At 35.8% G+C, this 21,382-nt stretch overlaps 2 protein-coding genes across 2 annotated transcripts in view; one reads left to right on the top strand and one right to left on the bottom strand.

Annotated features, from left to right (window-relative positions):
• Nucleotides 1-6,055, bottom strand: part of rbm33b (RNA binding motif protein 33b) — a 28,549-nt gene extending 22,494 nt beyond the window's left edge. Inside the window, exons 1-4 of the mRNA XM_082174403.1 lie at nucleotides 5,983-6,055; nucleotides 5,612-5,660; nucleotides 1,336-1,409; nucleotides 785-965 (exon numbers count right to left, since the gene is read on the bottom strand). Coding sequence (XP_082030529.1) covers nucleotides 785-965; nucleotides 1,336-1,409; nucleotides 5,612-5,660; nucleotides 5,983-6,044 — 366 coding nt within the window. The 5' untranslated portion in view covers nucleotides 6,045-6,055. The remainder of the gene's footprint in view (nucleotides 1-784; nucleotides 966-1,335; nucleotides 1,410-5,611; nucleotides 5,661-5,982) is intronic.
• A 2,086-nt stretch (nucleotides 6,056-8,141) lies between these two features.
• On the top strand, nucleotides 8,142-18,199 carry cnpy1 (canopy FGF signaling regulator 1). Its single transcript, XM_082172270.1, has 6 exons — nucleotides 8,142-8,388; nucleotides 9,516-9,624; nucleotides 12,088-12,203; nucleotides 15,703-15,912; nucleotides 16,441-16,537; nucleotides 17,677-18,199. Exons 2-6 carry the CDS (start codon nucleotides 9,525-9,527, stop codon nucleotides 17,715-17,717), a joined length of 564 nt encoding a protein of 187 aa, XP_082028396.1. The 5' UTR covers nucleotides 8,142-8,388; nucleotides 9,516-9,524; the 3' UTR covers nucleotides 17,718-18,199.
• The last annotated feature ends 3,183 nt before the right edge of the window (nucleotides 18,200-21,382 follow it).

The following is a 21,382-nucleotide window of genomic DNA, read 5'->3' as shown; positions in this document are numbered from 1 at the left end:
AACAGTGTTTCATCACAGGCTTTATGTTTTATTGATCAATCATCTGAACATCTAATCAGCTGACATTTGGATAGAGCTGTCCCTGTATCTGATTAACATATTCAATAGCATTACCATTGAATACTCACTGGGTTATCCAGTGACAGCTTATTTGACCTTATTTTGTATTGCTCTCAATCACTTATGAAAAGATTGTATCTCCTCCAACAATGAAAGGCAAGCCTTTATTCAGCAATGTCTTAGACGTCCTTGAAATAATGATACATTGACTTCACAACACGTACCACACCATTATTAGGGATAATCTCTTTCTCTGGTGGACAGGAAAACAAGAGAAGAGTATCAGTTATACCCTCCATATTTAAGTCACACAGATATCTTTTAAAGGGTCAATAATCTTTTCACCTACACAGGACGTTATCAGATTTGGTTTACGGCTTGATAGAAGCCTATGCATTATCTGAGGCTGATAATTGGCGGGGAGTCTCTCCTACAACACAAAGAGTTCTTTTCCGCAGGGATGCGGGCCTCAAGGTCAGAGCTCAGTTCTGCCATGGAGACAACAGGGGGGCATTACCTTCCACCAAACAAGCTGTCAGCACTAACTTTGTCAGGGCACAGACAAATAAACTGCTAGAGAGTGATAATAGATCTAATTTCACCTCCCTGTCACTCCCTCCCTCCCTCAAGGGAGACGATTCCAAAGCACCGAAAGCTTAAGGAGGGGAAGGAAAAAATAAAACGACAAACCAATGCTATCTAAAGAGATAAAGGGGTAACTCACTTGAAATTCATCTCCAGAAGGAGCATTGATTTCGATGTCTAAAACTTCACCAGGGTCCACCTCTCTCTGCTCTTCTTTAGGACATGTGGTTTGGTCTTCAGCAAGGTGTGTCGTTTCGCACACAAGGTAAGGCTTTGCAATCGCCTGCACTTTTGCTTTAGAAACACTTTCATCGTGACATCTTAAAAAAAAAACACAACTTGTCAAATGTACCACAATGCAAATATAACCGTGTTCAAAAAAATGTATTGATACATGTCCATTTTAATGAAGTATTAAGATTATTGGCCATGTCAGGAAATCAGTATTCTCCAAGTACAGCATCATAATTCTTGTTTGGAAATTTGCCAGATAAAAAAAAAAAAAAAAAAGAGCAAGATAAGGGCATTCTGTGAAACAACATTCCCATTATGTGCAATGTGCTTCGACAGTGTTTGCTCTGAGCAGAGCTTAGTCGAAACAAAGGCTCTGGGGCGCATCAAAAATCAACCTTTATCCAACAGTTCACCTATAGACCAGGTTGCTACAGGAAGAGGAAAAGTTCACCCTACCTCATAGTTTCGTTCTCATCATCGGTACGCAAAAGGTCATCGTTCAGCTCTTCATCTGATGTATCCAAGAGACCCTGATAAATACACCCTCAATTTAAGCAGGTTCCAATCAACACTTAGTGACTCATTCATTTGAAAATGGAAGCTGTTGAACTAACAAGACCTTATCCAACTTCTTGGTTTACCAGTCTATTTTGTGGTAATATTTCACATCTACCAGTACTGTGTGTGTAAAAGTCTAAGGGACATTAGTATTTTCACACAAAAAATGGTTTTAAAGGTGCAGTAAGCAATTTCTTGTAAAACGCTGTTGATGTTTGAAATCACCAGAACAAACACGCCCCTACCCAAAAGGATTACACCCCTATGTTGATGCCTCCACCCCCACATTCACGAACACGCTATGCAACACAGGCAACGACGATGGCGGGATCTGCTGTACCTGCCGCCCAAGGGTATGATGTCATCAATGAGTGAAAACAATTTGTGTTACTATGTTCATCCCTTCCATCCCAAAAAACAAACACCGTTTTCATGAACAGCTCCCTACATCCAAGTAACTAATAGTCCAAGTAACTAATATATCACACTTGTGACAAGATTAAGGGGTTATAGCAATCACTAAAAGGGGAAACAAAAGAAAAAATATATATTTTAGGAGTATGTTATCTTACTTTGGATTTTCGGACATACTTTGGTAGCCGTTACTTGAAACAGGCAGTGGAGGAAGTTTAGACATTCCAGGCTTATAATACTAATAATGCAAATGAACAAACAAGCGAAGATGACACACAAATATATATTCAAGCAAAAGACAGCATATCTTAGTTCTGTGAAACACAGCAAAACCAACGTTACTCACGTATTGAGAAGAAATAAAGCAACATCAACGTCTGTTTTCAGGCCTTCTCGTGAGTCGCACCTTAGGCTCAAGCTTCTCCGATATTAACGCGGGTCCTACCTCTTGCCTGATCATCAAAAAAACTTATTTTTGAAGTTGTATTCCCTTGGCCATTTCCTATTTTGTATTTAAATAGAATATTTAAATACAAATATTCTCTCCTCCCCCATCATGAGTGTATATGCCCCCTTACTGCTGATTGGCTACAAGTGTGTTTTGGTGCTCGGTCCGATCCACTTTTCAACAGCGTTTTTCAAGAATCGCTTACTGCAACTTTAAGCCAGTTATATATTTTGCTGTAGTGTGTCAGTAGGGAATATCAGTTTACATTTCCAAACGTTCCTTTTGCCATTAATTGTAATAATCCAATGAAATTGTGAAAGAGTCTGACAACCAAAACAAGTCTATATGATCCACAAGGAGATCTGGGGTCCGTTCTTTGTACCTCGCTTAATACATCTGAGATGATTCGACAGATGCCAGAGCTTCTAATCGTGATAACTGATCTCTGGCTAATTTGGTTCTTCAAACAAATTTGTGGATTTTATTAAAATATCTGGATTAAGTTGTCTGAGATTACCGCGCGTTCTCATGTTCCCTGAAGAGGGCACATATATATCGATACTCGAAACCATGATCAGCAATGCAGTGATTGGCTGGCAGCAAGACAGCTACGTAATGACATATCATATATTTAATATATGACATTTTATATGTGACAATTATATCATCATATATTTAAAAGACACCTGACGAAAAACAGGACGGATTTCTGGACCTTTACGAGGAAAGCGACCAAAATGATATAAAAGTTATAATTGATCAATGAAATGTGCACTGTTTTTTTGTTTTTTTTACATGATTCCCAATTTCTAGTATTTGTACAGGCTTTACATTTTATTTTGTTTAATGTTCTAATTAACAATTCATTTAATTTTATCTTTGAAGCAGATTTGTTATGTGACAGCATTAATTAAAGTTTGTAAAGGGTCAAGATCAAGTTATCTGCATCCCATGGCCTGCGCTGCATCAAGCCACTCCCATTATATCTGTCACCACTCAAATTAATGCATGGCTCAAATTAACTGTACAGCACGTGTTTAAGACTCCAATAAAATTATAAAGTAATTATTCCATCGCAAAATAAATCTCTCAATCAGTAAAACTGGCTGTGTAGTATATAGACTACACAACATTATAATTTTTAAATTAATTTTATATTATTATTTTAAATTACAATTGCCTCTGGTTCAGTAAGGAACTCTTGTAATAAAGTAGCAGTGGCTGGGACATATTTTAAGTATCAACGCCACTTAAAAAGAGGCAATCTAACTCTGTTTACATGAAATAGGCCTGCTCCCAAGCAGGTTTAAGCATACGAACCTGTTGCTATGACAGCAAGTTCAGGATGAGCATTGAAGAACCAAACAATCCAAGATCATGCCAAATCGTCAACAATCAAATCCAGCTAACCGAGTTAGCGACGTCTGAAAGAACAGACCCCTGATCTCACCATCATCGAGTCCATCTGGGATTACATGAAGAAACAGAAAAAACGAAGACAGACTAAATCCAGAAGAACTGCGGCAACGTCTCCAAGACACTTAAAGAAACCTACCTTCACAGCTACAGTACTGTGAAAAGTTTTAGGCACTTGTGTAAAAATGCTGTAAAGTGAGGATGCTTTCAAAAATAATGTCATAGATTTTATACATCAGTTAACTTCTATTAACTAAATCAAATCAATATTTGTTGTGACCACCCTTTGCGTTTTAAACAGCTTTTGTCCAAATACACTTGCACATAGTTTTTCAGGTAGCTTTGCAGGTAGTTTTCTTCAAGCGTCAAGAGACATTGCCGCAGTTCTTCTGGATTTTGTTTGTCTCCGTTTTTTTACTTCATGTAAATCACAGACAGACTCGATGATGGTGAAAAATCTCACTGAATTATTACAATTATTGGTAAAATGATACATACTGTCAAATAATCCAATTGAATACTTATTGGCATTTTTAAATAAATCTCACATCTGTGGAATACAGCATGCTTAGAACGTTAATAATCTAAAGCAGGGGCAACGTCGGTCCTGGGGTGCTTCTCAAAATCCCTCCTTGTCTCCTCTGTCCTCCATCCTATGACCCGGAAACCGATCGAGCTCAGCCATCTTGAAGGGCATCTCAATTCTCTAATTGCACCGCGAGGAGGCGAGGATTGAGGAGTAAGGAGGCTTCCTGAGGAGCTATGAGCGAGGATACACAGGTGTATCCTTTGCGGAAGAGCTTTTTTGACTAAACGTGATGCACGTATAAATTCTCCTCCCCTTTCACATCGGTCACAATCATTTTAATTTATACTTTACCTTTGCAGTTTATATAAACCACATATTTCAACAGGGTATATTTTTTATTATGAATTTCTTAAATAACCAAACTAATACAACATAAGGGCAAATCCTTTAAGCGCAGTTGATGACGCTATGAAGTGATGCTCGAGTGATAAAGTACTCCAATGTATAATAAAGCTTTAATTCGATTCCTCCGTCCTCATTTTCTTTCCTTGCAGCCTTCCCTCGCATCCTACAGGGGGTGGAGCTGAGACGCGAGGAAAGGAAGCGAGGATGCACAAATAAGAATTGAGAAGCACCCATGGAGTGCCGCTGCCCTGCAGAGTTTAGCTCCAACCCTAATCAAACACACCTGAACAAACTAATCAATGTCTTCAGGATTACTAAGGCTACAGGTAGGTGAGATTTTTTTTAGCATGGTTGGAGGAGCTAAACTCTACAGGACAGCCTGCACTCCAGGGCCGATGTTGCCCATCCCTGATCTAAAGTATATTGTTAAGCCTAACACGGAAGATAAATGCCAAAGAATAGATTCAGTTCTCAGTATGTACAAGAAAAATATTGATGCACTAAAAAAATCTTTTTGCAACTTTCTATTCAGCTAGTCTTCTCAGTTATTAAAGCGATGTGAAGACTTTGCAGTTCCATTCACTTAAGGTCTGGCCAATCCTCAAGAGACCTCAAACCTGTCTCAGTTAAGGCTATTTCTAGTAGCAAGGTCCCTTTATCCACAGAACACCTTGTATTTGTGCCGTAGGACACATTTAGCAGATAATATACCATTAGCTGCAAAAAATATAGGACAGCTGGCCCTGTGAAGAAACCACCTGTCACAATCCTGAGGCAGAATGTGACACCATCACCTGAGACCTGGCATCTTAACAGATATTTACTGCTGTTTATGAGCATGTCATACTGTGCTCTGAGAATGCAATCACTTCACATAGTCTTCAAGACAAGATTCAGAGGTCCAAGTGACTTAAATCTATTCAAATATAAGCAAGTGTTCTGGATGTGCGGTAAGCACTCACTTGTTTGGATGTCAGCCAGTCATCCACAAGAACGCCTTCTTCTGAATCACTTTGAAAGTAAAGAAGATACAGCAAGACCAAAGAGCCATTAATAAACAGTGATCATGCTGTCAACTACTCATCCACATTCAGAAATAAACGAGCTTTACCTAAAAAGCCCAATTATTAAACACTTTGAAATGTGTATACATCAAATGTGTACATGCTCTACCATGTTCATGTCTATATGGCAATGAATGTAAATAGTCTTGTATATAATACTAGACATTTTTATTTCTAGATAGTCATTATGTTTTTTTATTACAGCTTGGATAACACACAGTCCATTAGGGAAGGCCCGTTTAACTCAAAATTAGTTATAGCAGCAATACCTGTTCATTATCTGGAGCTTGATACTTCCCTCTGAAGGACCTCTCTCAGCCAGGTTTGTCATAACCCTAATTTTTCTCTGTGAAGAGAACAAATCAGTTTATTTGTGTTTGAACTAAAATTAAGGTGCGTGCCGTGGCACACCAAGTGTGGTTTTAATACAAGAAAATGTACCAGAGAACGTGCAATGCAGGAATAGGCCTACTAATAATGCCTTTCTGCACACTCTGCCTTTCTGAATACTGTATTTTTCAGAAATATATAAGCCCTAGGTGTTTAAGAAAACATAAACGTGCAATATTTTGGCAGTAAAATGATACACGCGTGACACAGCAAATAAATTTCCGTTGCGCATGCGCACTTACGCAGTACTCATTTTGAGAGAGGCGTATAGTTTTTTTTTAAATCCCGTTTTCGTTCCAGTTAATGTTTTGAGCGTTGCACTTTATTTATTTATTGTTTGTTTGTTTGTTTGTTTGTCAGTTGAAAGTGTCAAGAAACACGGAAGAGCAATGTTCAGCACTTACGTGAGTAACGACTCGAGCACCGTGAACCACCTACTACGAAATCTTGTACAGTAATAATAATATGGTGTGGTTTTAGACGAGGAATCCAATGACAATTTGCCTACCTTGAATATTTTCCATAATAGATGATACACAGCCTGCCTGACCTGATGTACACTAAAGGTTTCAAATGTGAAAAGTAATGAAAATGAAAAAGGGAGATATGCAAGGGATTGTGGGTAAAAAAAATTAACTACAACTTTTGAAAACACACATTTAAAATTGTGTGTGTGTGTGTGTGTGTGTGTGTGTGTGTGTGTGTATACTGGTCTTTAATTTACTTTAAAATATAATTTATTTATGTGATGCAAAACTGAATTTTCAGCATCATTACTTATAGCAGAGAATGTCTGCTTATAGTCTTCAGTGTCACATGATCCTTCAGAAATCATTATAATATGCTGATTTGATATCATCAATGTTGGAAACAGTTGTGCTGCTTAATATATATATATATATATATATATATATATATATATTTATTTTTTTGGAACCTGTGATACTTTTTTTATTAGGTTTCAGTGATGAATAAAAAGTTAAAAAGAACAGCATTTATTTGAAATATAAATCTTTTCTAACAATATAAATCTTTACTACCACTTTTGATCAATTTAACACATCCTTGCTGAATAAAAGTATTAATTTCTTTCAACAAAAAAAAAGAAAGAAAAAATTCTGACCCCAAACTTTTGAATGGTAGTGTAGGCTATATTGTTAAACAATATTTATATTTAAAATAAATTATGTTCTAATTCTTTTTTTAATTTTCTTTAATTAATCCTGAAAAAAGTTTCACAGGTTAATAAAAAATATTAAACATCACAACTGTTTCCAACATTGATAATACATCAGCATAATATATATATATATATATATATATATATATATATATATATATATATATATATATATATATATATATATATATATATATATATATATATAATTATAATTATAATTATTATTATTTATTTTCTGTAGTATTGATCAAATAAATGCAGGCTTGATGAGCATAAAATACTTCTTTCAAAAACAAAAAAAATTGTTCATCTATGCCATTGCCATACAAATTTACATAAAACAAACTTTTTATTGTAGTTTTCACAAAATAGAAGGTATAAGTTCCAACAATATTTAGATTTAATTTATTAATTTATAGAACTATGTTACCTTATTAACGACCTCCCATACAGCTTAACCATGATCTTGTCTCTGTTTACCCAATAGAAAACAATATTATATGTTGTTACTATTTTAGCACATGCAATTGTTAATTAACTGCAACAAATTAAGTACTTTAGGTATTTTTTACAAAAACAAAGAATTTTAAGTAGTTTTTTTGTTTGTTTGTTTTTTTACTGAAAACCGAATTGGCCTATTAGTTTATTTCATGGAATTATTCACATAACTAACAGGTACTAAAAACAGATGATTCCTACCAATGCTTGATTGACACTTGACTAGTGATATCTGGTCGAGTGGCGTCTGGGAACTTTCTCATCCGGGTATTTGATGTCTAGGCATTCTTTGCTCTCATTGGATAAAAGTCAGAATTCTGTGATTTCATTGGATGCCGCGGCTGTCAATTCTCATTGTGACCAGCAAGGTTGCTGGTCGTGGCAGCACGACGGACCGGCACGTAGATAGTCTTTGCTTTTTGTATAGGAAGAGCGTTTGTAATTCATTTTCAGACGGATTGTTGAGCTTTTGTGTACGCTACCTCGTATCTAACTTGTACCCTAGTTCGCCTCAGTTTGTTGTTCTTTTTTTTCTTGTAACAACGAAAACTTTTACCATTAAGTTAAGTTACCTCACTCACCTCTTGTTGTTCTCACATCTCAGGTAAGACAGGAAACACTTAATCGACTGCTCATGATGTCTTGATATAATGAATGTAAAATGACAGGTTGGCCACTACCCTATCCAGTCCTAAATATTTAAGCCATTTTAGTTCTTTATTTTCGATTTTTTGGAGGAGTTGCTAATTTATTCTCACACACATGAAACAGGTGCAGCTGGCAGAACACATGAACAGTTTTTGTGCACCGAGTTTTACTCGGAGTATTCAGAGCGCACTATTAAGGTGACACTCATTTAGACTAGTATCCTAACTCTTTTAAATGACAGAGGGGTATATTGTGATGAGTCACTGTTTTGGTTAGCAGAACATTCGTTTTAAAAAGGAAATTACGTAGTTGATGGACGAAAAAATAGTAGTGTTGATCAGTTGGAGGCGCCAGTTCATTCAGATTTTTTTTTTATTATATATTTTTTTTTTTAAGATTGTAAAGTCAACTGATTGTAGAACTTCAAGACCAATATGCATAGAATACACCTTAGAAACAATGTGTAAAAAAAAAAAAAAAAAAAAACTTTTTAACATTTTATATAATACAGTGAGGTGGAGTTATGTTATAGCATTATAGCCTACGTTTTCTGGGTTTTCACCAGTCCAACCATTACTAAAAATGCTTGTGTATTTTTTTAATTCTCTCTTGAGCGAGATGCCACATACTTTTTTTAGACCATTGTTATTTCCATTCAAATAATTTAGTAATGTTGACACTCATTGTCAGAGAAACTTTTTCAAATGTGTACTCATTGTAATTGTGGCATTTCATAGATTTGCTAGATTTGTTATCCTTAGTAGACCACTGATGTTTTACGCCATGTAATATATCCCATATTTTTGTCCAAGCGACCCTCTGAACACCAGACACTATCTTTAATATATGCAAAGCTGATAGACCCAAACCGTTGGCTATCTTGTGTGTGCCAATTTGGATATATTTGTATAATAGCTGAGTGTTTGCTTAAAAGTTAGATATTTTACACAATTATACAGTTTTTCACTCAAACTGGGATTTTTTTCTGTTTGTGATGTACTTTCAGTACAATTTCTCAGAATGTGAGTGTCTATATAAAATGGATTAATGCAATTTCCATTAATCCATGTTTTCCTAATTCAGGAGACCAGCATGTCACCATGGATTAAACAGGTTTGCCTTGTTCTTGTGGCAGTGTTCATGTTGCCCAGTTCAACAGAGTCAAAGAAAGATGAAGCATTGTACTGTTCAGGTGAGTTCATGTTATGTGGCTTTTCCACACACACACACACACACACACACACACACACACACACACACACACACACACACACACAGATGACCTGTAATGCAGGTGATGAGTTAGCTGGTCACTCCAACACACTTACCCAGTTTTTTATTTTTTCCTATTAGACATTTATTACATTTACATTTAATTTCCACTCTCTTTTAAACTGTCATCACCATGATTTTAAGTATTTTGTGACATTAGAGCAGATAAATGGGAGCATGTGCAATAAAAACTAGTTTATTCCGAATCATGAAGTAGTTTGATCAAGCAGTAATGGTTAGGCTAGCCGTACATATATATTTTCTTAGTGTCTTTTCCCATAATTACTTAATTCACATCATTATATTCAGCAATATTTTTTATAAATGGTTCTGTTCTGTCCAACCCCCCATGATTCTTATTGAGCAATTCTTCACTTAATTTGTCCATGAAATCTTTGACCTTTTGGAAAGACAAACAATGGCTTGCTAAATACCAAATGTACTAAATCTCTACTCTTGTGTTTTTTTTTTATTTTTTTTTTTTTATTAGTTCAAAGTGAGGCCATAAACTGAACAGGGTGAAACTTATTTGTGTTTCTCCTAGTGCAACATGTACAACAATGTTGTTTCGTTCAGGTTTACTTTTTTTTCACTGACTAAAATGCCCTGTAAACAGTTCAAATCTTTACCTATGTTTTATTTTTTTAAATATATTTTACGGCAAACAACCACATGCTCAGTGCCAACTGATTATGCTTGTTTAAAAAGTATGTCTGCAAAAAATAGCCTCCACTTTGAGATGAACTGTTAAGCCTGCTGAGTTAAACTTTCAGTAAGTAGAGCAGTTTTTATTCATGTGTGACCTACGTTACACCACTTGTTTAAACACTTATAATATCTGCTGCATGAAGTTAAAAGTATTGTTATAATTAAGAGTACTATTGATTTCCTTTATCTCGTCTTGGAAAAATTTGTTTAAAAATTGTTTAACGATTTTAGTGCATTTGTCAGCTTGACTTTGATATAATCAAAGTACTTGGAGTGAGCTCTAAATAATAATGAATATTTTTATATTGTTTTAAATTGGAGTAGATCAAGTTCACTTTTTTTTTTTAAATAGTCCATACTTTGGTCTCTTCCATAATGTGTTAATTACAATATGTATGTGTATATTTTATCACAACTTGCCGCATTATTTACTTTATTAGCTGTGTTTTGTTTTCACAAATTACTTGCAGTTTTTTAAAACAATAAAACTCAACATAAGTGTCGTCATATTTAAGGGCTAAATTGCATTATTGTTTTGTGCAAGTTTCAGTTGTTTGTTCCAAGCTGATTTAGATTATAGTTGTAATTACTTGACAGTATGAATATTATCTTCAGTACAAGTCTTTAGTCGATGGATGTTCTTTTACTGTAATTTCCACATATTCATTTGAAACATGTATTTGGTTATTTCACTTTTTTTTTTTTACTTGCCTCCAATTATAAATGTGTCTTCCAACCTAAACCGTTGTTCTAAATTTAGTCAAGCAAATATGTTTAATTGGTTAATTTTGTTGACTAATTTTTCAGATTAATCATAAATATAAATGTCATGTAGAAATCTTTTGAAAGGCCAACATGAAACCAACACTGAAACAATCTATTTCTACTGTCTTGTATGCGAATAGATTTCATTTCTTACTTTCAGAGGATTCCGAAGTTAATTTGTTTGGTGAATGTACAATTTAGATGTGTATTCCATTCTGGTCACATGGAAAGACTAAGATTATTTCAAAAAAGCCCTGCTGGTTCATAATATAAAATATTACTTGTATTGCGAAATAATAAAACTTGTGCTAGAACCAAGCTTTTTTGGAAAGTCAAGGGGTGCAAAGCTTGGCTCAGATAAAGCCTACTTTAAGCTCCGCCCAGGTTTGACAGTTGCCATGGAAATATAGCAAGCATGACTAAGCACCAGCAAACTCAAGATTTTACCAGAAGCATAGCTAGTGCATTTTTTTTGTTATTGCAATTTTTTCCATTAAAAAAAAGTGCACGCAGGTAAACAATTTTATTCATTGATACAAAATTTATTCTAGTTCAGATTATTTAACTACGAGCCATGATTAATAACCTAAGTTCATTAATTGTACAAGTAGGCATAGTAGTAGAAGCATAGTAATGTTGCTGTATTTACTGATATAAATACTGCTTTAAAATTGTGATGTAGACATATTTATTGCAGTGCGTATACAAAGTTTCTATTATACAAAGTTAAGGTTCATTCCTGCTGGAAATATTTTTACTTTAAGTATTTTTCCAAGATACAAGATATTGTGTTTGTTTTGTTAGTTAAAAAAATTAAGCCTTTATTTTATTTGATCTTTTTGTCTACCATTTGAGGTTTAAATGATTATAGAATGATTGCAATTAATTTTTTCTTTTCTTTCTTTTCTAGCCTGTGTAGCGATTGCAGAGGAGCTAAACTATTCAATCAGTCAAACTGATCCAAAAAAGATGATTCATGTTGGTGGATTCAGACTTAAACCCGACGGAAGTCTCACAGACAAAAAGGTGTGATTCAGTGTTAATTGCTCACAACCAATACTGCATCCAGTTTCGAAGCGAACTAGTTTTTCTGATTGACATTTCAGTGCTTGCAAGGCAACAAGAGAATTGTGTCAAAGTTGTTGAAACATTTAGGTTTTACACTTGGCTTCTGTGTTGTGCTCTGCACATAAGAATCAACCACTGTGCCGTATGAAGGCACAAATGAAAGAGACAAGGCCAATCGTTATTCAGGATGCAAATAGATTTAAGAAGACCGATCACCTTGTCTTTATGTAAATATTATCATGCCGGAGACATTTTAAAATCGATAAGGCATTTTGTTAACAAGTATAAAGTTTAGAAAATCCTAAATAAATGACAAAAATAGTTACAATTATCAACAAAACAACTTTTAATAGTGTCTGAATCAGTTGTAGAAGAGTAATGCTTAGTTTTTTTTTAAAAACTTCTTCGTTCACTTCGTTCAGGGTAATGCAGACAAGCAGCCTGGGGTTTGTCTTGCTCAAGAGCACAACATTGATGGTGATAAATTGTGAAAAGTTTTAACTGTCCCTAGGATAGAGCTTGTGTCCTTCCTGTTGGTGCCCCAGTTTTGCAGTCTTCACCACCACTACATTTACAATGAGCTATTTTGATTAAAACTCTGACGAATAAATGTTTGAAAATATTCTACGATTATACTTAAAGTTTTCCTTTTTCCTTAAGTACTTAATTGTATTTATCTTCGAGATTTGTGTATTTATTTAGTGCTTAGTTGCTTTTCTTAGCTCTTTAATATTTCCTGGTGTTTAAAAGCTTGTTCTGTTTACTTGAGTAAAGGGAGCCATTTTCACTGTTTCCTTCTCAACAGTGGTGTCAATATGTAAAGGTCAGACCCAATGAACTCTAAGCCCTGACCCCTGGTATCCAGGGACTGTCATTAGGTCCCTGACTCCACTATTGATTAGGGGTTAATCCTTTTTTGATTGTAACTGCTGCCTAATAACAAGTGTTTGTTCAGTTCTGACTTTTCCCCTCACCTCTCAAGCTATTTCAACTGAGTAAAATGTTTGTCAGCCTGAATGATGCGAAACATTAACGCAAGTAATGCTCTGCCCCAATGATGATAGAACTTCATCAAGCCTGAATTTTAATATGGATTCATGTACACTGTCTAGGTAAAAACAAAAACTAACATACAGGTATTGTTAGGGATTAGAAAGAAAACCTGTTAAATATTTTGTGTCTTGCTTCAGTGCAGTTGAAACAGTTGATTAATGAGGTACTTAATTTTTTGTTTCATGCATCTGTCTTTTTTCTTAATTTGTCATTTATCAGCTCATTGAGGTGAAGTCAGGAATTTGGGTTTTAATTGCATATTATGCTTTAAATTGCTGCTCAGGGAGCTGTAACATCATGATTTTGGTCAATATCAAGTTTTCATCTTTCATTCCAGATCAAGTGGAAAGCTAAGGGTGAGATTCTAGAACTCTGTAGCCATATGTAAAGAGTCCAAAGGAGAGCCTTAACTGACAGTAAAGCTGCCGCTGTAAACAAGTGATAAATGTAAAGAGTGAAACCGTTTTGCACTCTACATGTCCATGCCAAGTTAAACGTCAAGCATGTTTACTTATCGCACATAACCACCATGTGGTGCCGGAAAATGAAACCCGATCCTTGTCGACTTCTTCCATCTGACTGCTTTGGTCTTTGGTTCCTGATTATCCCATCTCTCTTCAATAATAAGAAAGCAAAGCAGAAGCAGTGTAGCAGAACTCGCTCACTGTTCCCTGAGAGTGGCTTCACTTAAAAATAAATGCTAATTAAAGCTCCCCAAATCCCTCCCTGTTTCTCTTTTCATACCTGGCTTGGTTCACTTGCCCAGAAGCTGTAGGTGAACCCCTTCGATGTGCCCCCATGTTTTTTGCAGATTCACCAAAGATAACCTTCGACGGCTTTTGCTAAAAGGTCATTTTATGTATAAATAATTACGAAAACTTTTGATTGGGTCCTATATCTAATCTATATGCTTTTTTTTGTGTATGCATATTCAGATTTTTTAACACATATTTTTTTTAGGGAATTAAGGCAGCAAAAATGCCCTGTGTCCCAAAACTACAATGATGCCTGGCTCTCCAATGGGAATTCAGTGAAGGATGGCATCCCTGAGAAGCCTTTTCTCTGCCTGGGCCGCCTTGCCCCCCCCCTCTCTTTATTCCTACAGAAATTCTTTATTGACAGCTTCTATTCAAACCCTTCAGACTGTTACGGGGAGGAATTTAATTCCCCACCATTTTCAGGATTGCATGATAAGGACTCGGCAGAGGATGCGGCACACAAGCCATCCTCTGCTAGATCCAAAGGCGAGATTTTTATTGCTTTTGGACTTTTGTGCATGAAAGAATCTCTCTTATTGTTCTCTGATGGTTAGCCTAAAGTGTCCTAAAGTTTAATGAGTTGAATTTAAAAGTGTAATTGGTGTAGATCTCAAATATGATAATCCATTTTTATGCTGAGGATGACATTACACCCTCATTGTTTAATAATGCTCAGGTTAAAAGTCCTGGTGAACAATATTGCTTTTTTTCATGACCCTGCATCGATAGTCAAGCGATCGGCTCCTTCGTTCAAAGATTTTTGCACCCATAGTTGTTCATAAATTGTCTTATCTTGCGGTCCATCCATCCGCATTCAGCTTTTTAATTAAAAAGATGGGGGATGTGTGGATAGGTTGCTGTCCTTCCATGGGACCTTTTATCTTATTTGTGACCAGATGGCAGTGAGCCACGGAAGCCTCTTTATGTCACCGAGCCTCACAAGAGTGGAGGGGGTAGAGACACCCTCATAATGTAATCAGTGAGACCGGAAGGGTCCATACTGTGTCTGAAAGGGGACAATGGGGTCAGGGATATATCTACATCGCAAGAAAATCCAGCTCATCTGCAACCTGTCCTCTTTCCAATAACCCCCTCGCCCCCAACCCCGCCAGCCTTTGACTTGCCTGACAAGGAAGACTTCCTGCTTTGATCATTGGAGGGTGGAAGAGATGAGCTGCCCAAGAGAACCAAAGGATGGGACTCCACTGTTTACCCTGCACTTGGCTGCTGTTGACAACTCCCCTCCCCACTGCTTACCCCCCGCTCTCCAGCCCTTTCACTTTCTCCGCCCCCCGTCACCCTTTCCCCTTTCTCCTTCCGGGGGAGGCCAAAGGGGCGGGAGCAGGGTGCACCTTGACCTGTCTAGACACCACAGTGTGTTTTTGTTCTGTTGCCAAGGCAAGGGGATCTACTTTTGCAACTTTGGAGATGCAGGTTAAAAGTCAGCGTCGTGGCACAGGGGATGTGTTTAAATGGGAACGGAAGAAAAAGGTCATCTAAGTGACCTCAGTGCCCTGTTATTTTTTCTAAAGATTTTTTTTATTTTTTATTGTTGTTTAAAAAAAAGAAAGAAGGGGTGATTTGATAACTATATCAACTTTTTCTACATTTTTTTTATTTTTTATTCTGAAATCTTTTTCCGATAGGTTCCTCTTGCTAGGTCCGAAACTCACTTAACTGAACTGCTGGAGGAAGTTTGCAATAGCATGAGCGATTATGCTCTCTATGAGGACCCGGACACCAAAGAGAAGAGCTACAAGAGATTTGCACCCAGAGGAAATGATGCCGGGAATTTTCCGGATTTCAAAAATTTTAAGTTTGATGGTCCAGAGAGTTCCAGTGCCTTGAAGTTTGCTGTGAGTATCAATTTTATATGTTTTTCATTGTATAGATTTGTATTTATTTTGATATAATAATAAAAAGATAAAAAAATAATCCTATAACAGTTACAAATCATATTTTATTAAACAGGTTTTTTTTCTGAAAATCCTTTGAAAACTTAACGTATTGCATGAATCATTGATACCTGTCTTTTTCCTAAACAAAATGAGATGGCTCTACAATAAATAATTTTTGTTTGTTTTTTATTATTTTTAATTTACTTTTTGTTATATTTGCTGTTCATTATTTTTTCAATTAAATACAAATGATCAAGGTCTATAGGACATGACTGAAATTATAGACCAGAGTAAAATGACTTCATGCCATTTGTCTGCTAGTTGCCCCGTGAACCGTCCAAGATGGCAGACTTGCTAGCACTATAGCACTAAAGATGGCTGCCCATTACTGTGTTCATGTGTTTTTACTGTTGTGAATGATTTCTGCTTATTTTCTATCAACATGCTCATAGAATGCTAACTATATTTTTTAAATGTATATTGCAGTGTGAAAGCATTGTGGAAGAGTTGGAAGATGATATCATCTCTCTCTTCGCCAGTGAGGCAGACCGTGCGGCTAAGACATTATGCAGTGAAGTATCAGGTATTTATGTATGATGTGATATACCTTCTTTTGTTCACTATTAAGCATGTTAATGCAGAAAACCTGAACCATAGTGTTGACTTGCTTTTCATAGTGCATTGTTTTCCAGATTTTGCTTTACACTTTTAGTGTTTTTCTGCATGCAAATATTAATGCAGTGTGTAAAGTGTTTTTTTTTTCTCTGTGTGCTTGACATTGAACTTTTTTTATTTTTTTTATTGTGTTTAAACGATTATTTCACAATTGTTTTTGTTTTTTTTAAACCAGATTGCAGACTTTTAACCCTATGAGATGTATTATCTAAATGTAGGCTTTTCCACACTATGCCTCAGACAATATTCACTGATTTCCTGTAAAATCTGCAATTCACAAACTTAGATAATAGCATTTTACTTTTATAAAAACTAAAATCTACTAGATTTTAAATCTAAATCAACTAAAAGTACTTAGAGTCTAAGTGGAATAGTGTTAAAAGACATTTTGCTAGAATGAAACTAAATGTAGAAGGCGATTTTTAAAATATGTAGCTATCTGAAATATCACTATTATTATTATTGTTAGCTAAAGAATGGGAAAGTGTACAGAAATTTGTTAAATTTATATGCACTATGCTGAAATTTCGTTTTCTTAGCTAGGATATGCATCTAATTTTAATTTATTCCTTCAATGCACTTAGTAAATTTAAATGTAATGCATAATTTTTACATTTTTAGAATAAAAAAAATCAGCCTTGCACCTGCCAGATTTAAATCCAGATTTTAAATCTTGGCGTAATGTTGATCTGGTTATGCAAGTAGTTTTATAAGAATAAGAAGTCACTCTGAAATAGTATTTCAGAAGTGTGTCTACTTAACTATATTTTTGGGACATTTATACCCAGAAATGACCAAAACCTTCCTTTAGGGACATCCTCTTTTGTAAATCTGGTATAAAGTAACAGGTTTATTTTTTTTAAATGCAGAAAGTTTTGTGTGATGGTTAGTTTTAGGGGTAGGGTTAGTGTAAAGGGGATAGAATATACAGTTTTTATAGTATAAAAATCATTATGCCTATGGAATATCCCCATTTAGATAGCCAAGTAAACGTGTGTGTAATTGCTTCAGTAATTTTATGCCTTGTTGTTTTCTTTGCATATCCAGGTCACTGCAAGAGCTCTGTTTTTCAGCACAGTGAACTTTAGTTTCACATCAGTGTCTGCTGAAGAACACTCCAAAACACGGACCAAAAATGGAGACACAAAAATTTTCCTTAAGTATGCTATTGTTTTGATTTTTTTTTTTTTTTTTTTACTACAAATTGTGATAATAAAAATGATTTTATATTAGTATAATTAAATGAAAAATGTATTACAAATGAATGAGTTTTCACTGCTGAGTAGTGGACACACTCTTCCACTTTAATTTTTACTCGGAAATTACCTGTATTTATACCTGAAATTACCCTTTTATACATACACACACATTTAATATGTGTGTGAAAACTAAATTTATGTTAAACTGATTGCCTTCTAATGGCATGTAATTTATATGTTTAATTCTATTATCAAATCTTTTTAACCTCCATCTAGTTTCAGTGGACTTGACATAGCAGTCACTGTGGTATTCTGGTGTAATTTATGATGGGTTCATTCTTGATAAAAGGAAATAAAATATTTCAAATACAGTGGTGAAATGAGTCATTTGTTTTTTATAATTGGCACACTTTTCCTAATTCAGAATGATTTGTCTGAAGAACTGTTAACTGGCAGGTTAGGTGTGACAGTAAACCCATAAGCTTTATCATCCCAAATCATTTCACAGCACAGTCTGCTTGTTTGGTTCTGATGTCCCATGTCTGTCCTAGTCGGGCTTTTGAACATGGCCGCTGGGTAAGCATGATGGCATGCCTTTCGCACCCTTCCCTCACAGCTCCCTCCATGCAGAACTACGCATGCGCCACTGTGGCAGCAGCACAGGGGCAGGTCCTGTTTTGGGAGAGTAAAGGAGCAAGAGACGCCATGATTGCTTAGCTCTGTGAGTTAGCCTGGATATGGGTGTCAGCCAAATCACTGAGGGGGAAAATGACACTACTCCCTGCTTTCTCTGATAATGTTGCATTGTTTAACACAAGTCTGCTCCCTACGCACAGTCGGAAAATGATAGAGATCACAAGGAAATGTTCAGGAATCTACAATGATTCCGGTTTCTTTTGGGAAATATAATACTTGGGTGTTTTATATTTGATCAGTTTACGTAAATGAATAATGTAATTATTGTACTGTTTACAATTCAATTTATAATCTGTAATTCTGCTTCTTTTTTTCCCTTTTTTTAAGCAAAATCAGTCCGTTTTTAGTCAGCCTAGATTTAATAATCTTAAGAAAAGAACTTTGAAAACTTTTTTGGAAAACCAAATAATATAATTTATTAAATAAATTATATTTCTACATTTTAATTTAATGCTAAAATTCTAAATAAAATTTTATTTTATTTTAATTTTTGCTAGTAACCTTGGGATTAAATGGCTAAAAGGCTTAAAAAAAAAAGAAAAGTTTTTGGTCCCAAACATGCTAGATCAGCTAGTGAAATTTGTAAAGAACGCCATCAAACGGCAAGTTCAAAGTTATCTGGTGGTTGAAGACTATTAACCGTCAGATGAATTTTGCTGTTCTTGGAAGATTGAAATTTTTCAGATCATTTGTTTTTCTTTCTCTTTTTTCGTGCTAAACTTAAATTTGATGTGAATGTAACTGGCCCCCTTCAGGAAACTGCTTGCTGTTTAAAAAGTTGGTTGTGACCTTACAAAGTAGCTTACTTCAATTGTTTATCCAGTTCTGTGTATGTGCTTTGAGCTTAAGTTTGACAGATCAAGTGTTACTAAGGTGCAGTGGGCTATGACTCCAAACAAAGGGAACTGGACAAGTAAACATCAATTTCCCATGCAATCAAAATGCTTTGCTAGCTTGAATGACTTGCCTGCCCTAGAGTGGAGACGTCCTCACTGAACGCAATGCTTTTTTTGCTGATCACATCAACTGGATGATTAACCATTTTGTAAAATTACCCCCAAGTCAGTCAGAATGGACCAGAAGTTCTACACATTGAAAAAAATGTAAGTGAAATTTGATCTCTCCCTTAAATTCGCTATAAAGTTCAACCGCTGAGCTGTGGCGTTAACTTGTATTCTAACAAGATTAAAATATATTTGTCCTGGAGATTAGCATACTTAAATCCTTTTTTGCTTTTTCTGAACTGGCAGTGTGCTTTGATCTGTGTTGCGTGGCAAGAGCCTGGCTTTGGCTTGGCCATCCGAGTGCCAAGTGTGAAATTGGCCTGATGTCATCCCCATTCTTCACCCTCTACATCTTTCACTGCCTTAATTATATTTCCGCCACAAAGCCCCAGCTCTTCATTGCATATTCAAGTTTGACTAGGATGCATTCAAAAACTATAGATATATGACTTCTTTGGAATGGGGACAAGATAGGCCTTTCTGTGATACGCAGACAAGGGAGATCAGCACCGGTCTATGTGTTTTTTGTTTGTTTGTTTGTTTGTTTTTTAAAGAGTGACTGGCCTCAGGAACCCAAGCCGTTCAGACTTTGGAAAGACCTGTTTAGGGAGAGGAAAATTGTGTGTGTGTGTTATCAAAGACAAATCTTTGAATAATTAATATCCAAAGCAGGGCCTCTGAGGTACTGCTATATCTATATTGGGAACTGGGATGGACATCAAACTTTTAAGCCGGCCTTTTGAGCTTCATATTCTATCTGTCCAGACAAGCAGCCAAAAGTTGGTGGTATGACTTTTTGGACAAAACAGCTTGAGGAAGGGTGAGATCCTGAGATTTTCCTGCATCCTAGATGCAGAGCTGGATGTGAGATCTTCTATTCTCCTCACACCATTTCATCTCAACTTGGGTTGCAGAAACGTTCTGTTGGTGTTTGAAATGACACCAATTAAAGCCATCCCTTTAAGAAATATCCGTGCAGAATTCAGAGGTGATGAAATGTAGGCGAAGTGAAACGAGCCACCTGCAGCTGTGACAGGAGGCTTTGACCTTCAACGGGGTCTCCCGGCCACAGACTTTATTCAGGAGCCTCGCTGCGCGTCTGAGCGGCAACTGCCTTTTTCTTCCCAGTGAAGCTCATCAAGTCAGTGGCCGTTGGGCGTTACTTCCACATACAAGCTTGGCAAGAATAGAAATGCAGATGAGATTCTCTGGCATTGATGAACAGGTCAATGCTGGGAATGGTTCTCAGAGATAGCTCGCCTTTTGTGTAGGACCTTTTTACTACGACTTTTCTTGAAATGTTTTCGTGACATCAGGTAGCCTAACACTGAATTATATGTGTAAAGTTTATTGTAAGGTTTACAAACGCAACCATACCAACGAAACCCCGTGCGTTATTTGCAGAGTTTAAATCAATACTGATAACATTTCAAATTAATTTTACTTTGGAATATAGGCCTATTTGCACAAAATTATGCATATATGTACTTTTTGGACGCTTTGGGTAACTTTGCCATTTAAGAGGTGATCACTGAATTCTTGGGTCTAAATTAGACGTTGTTGAACCAAAACGTGTAACAGTTTTTAAAGTCTGTGTTAAACTATTATAGGCTTATAAGAGTTACTTTTGAAGTTTTTTTTTTTTTTTTTTTTTGTCTGAATAGTTGGGCTTTTTATTTTATTTTATTTTTATATATATACTTTTATGAAATTTATGACTGAAGTTACATGTAGCAGCATTTGAACTCCCCCAAGTGTCGACATTTGGACTAAAGTTGGCTTTTAACAGTAGCCTATAGTTTAGATATTTTGTTGCAACTGGGGCAAAACCAGATGTGTATCATGTCCCATAAT

Source organism: Leuciscus leuciscus (assembly GCF_965113295.1).
Source record: "Leuciscus leuciscus genome assembly, chromosome: 6".
NCBI classification, from domain to species: domain Eukaryota; kingdom Metazoa; phylum Chordata; class Actinopteri; order Cypriniformes; family Leuciscidae; genus Leuciscus; species Leuciscus leuciscus.
Note: the sequence above shows the minus strand (reverse complement) of the source record. Positions and strands in the feature narration are given on the sequence as shown.

Coding starts and splice junctions, on each gene's coding strand:
- cnpy1 (XM_082172270.1), top strand. CDS start 9,525: ATGTCACCATGGATTAAACAGGTTTGCCTTGTTCTTGTGGCAGTGTTC. Junction 9,625..12,087: donor TGAAGCATTGTACTGTTCAG/GTGAGTTCATGT, acceptor TTTCTTTTCTAG/CCTGTGTAGCGATTGCAGAG. Junction 12,204..15,702: donor GAAGTCTCACAGACAAAAAG/GTGTGATTCAGT, acceptor TTTTTCCGATAG/GTTCCTCTTGCTAGGTCCGA.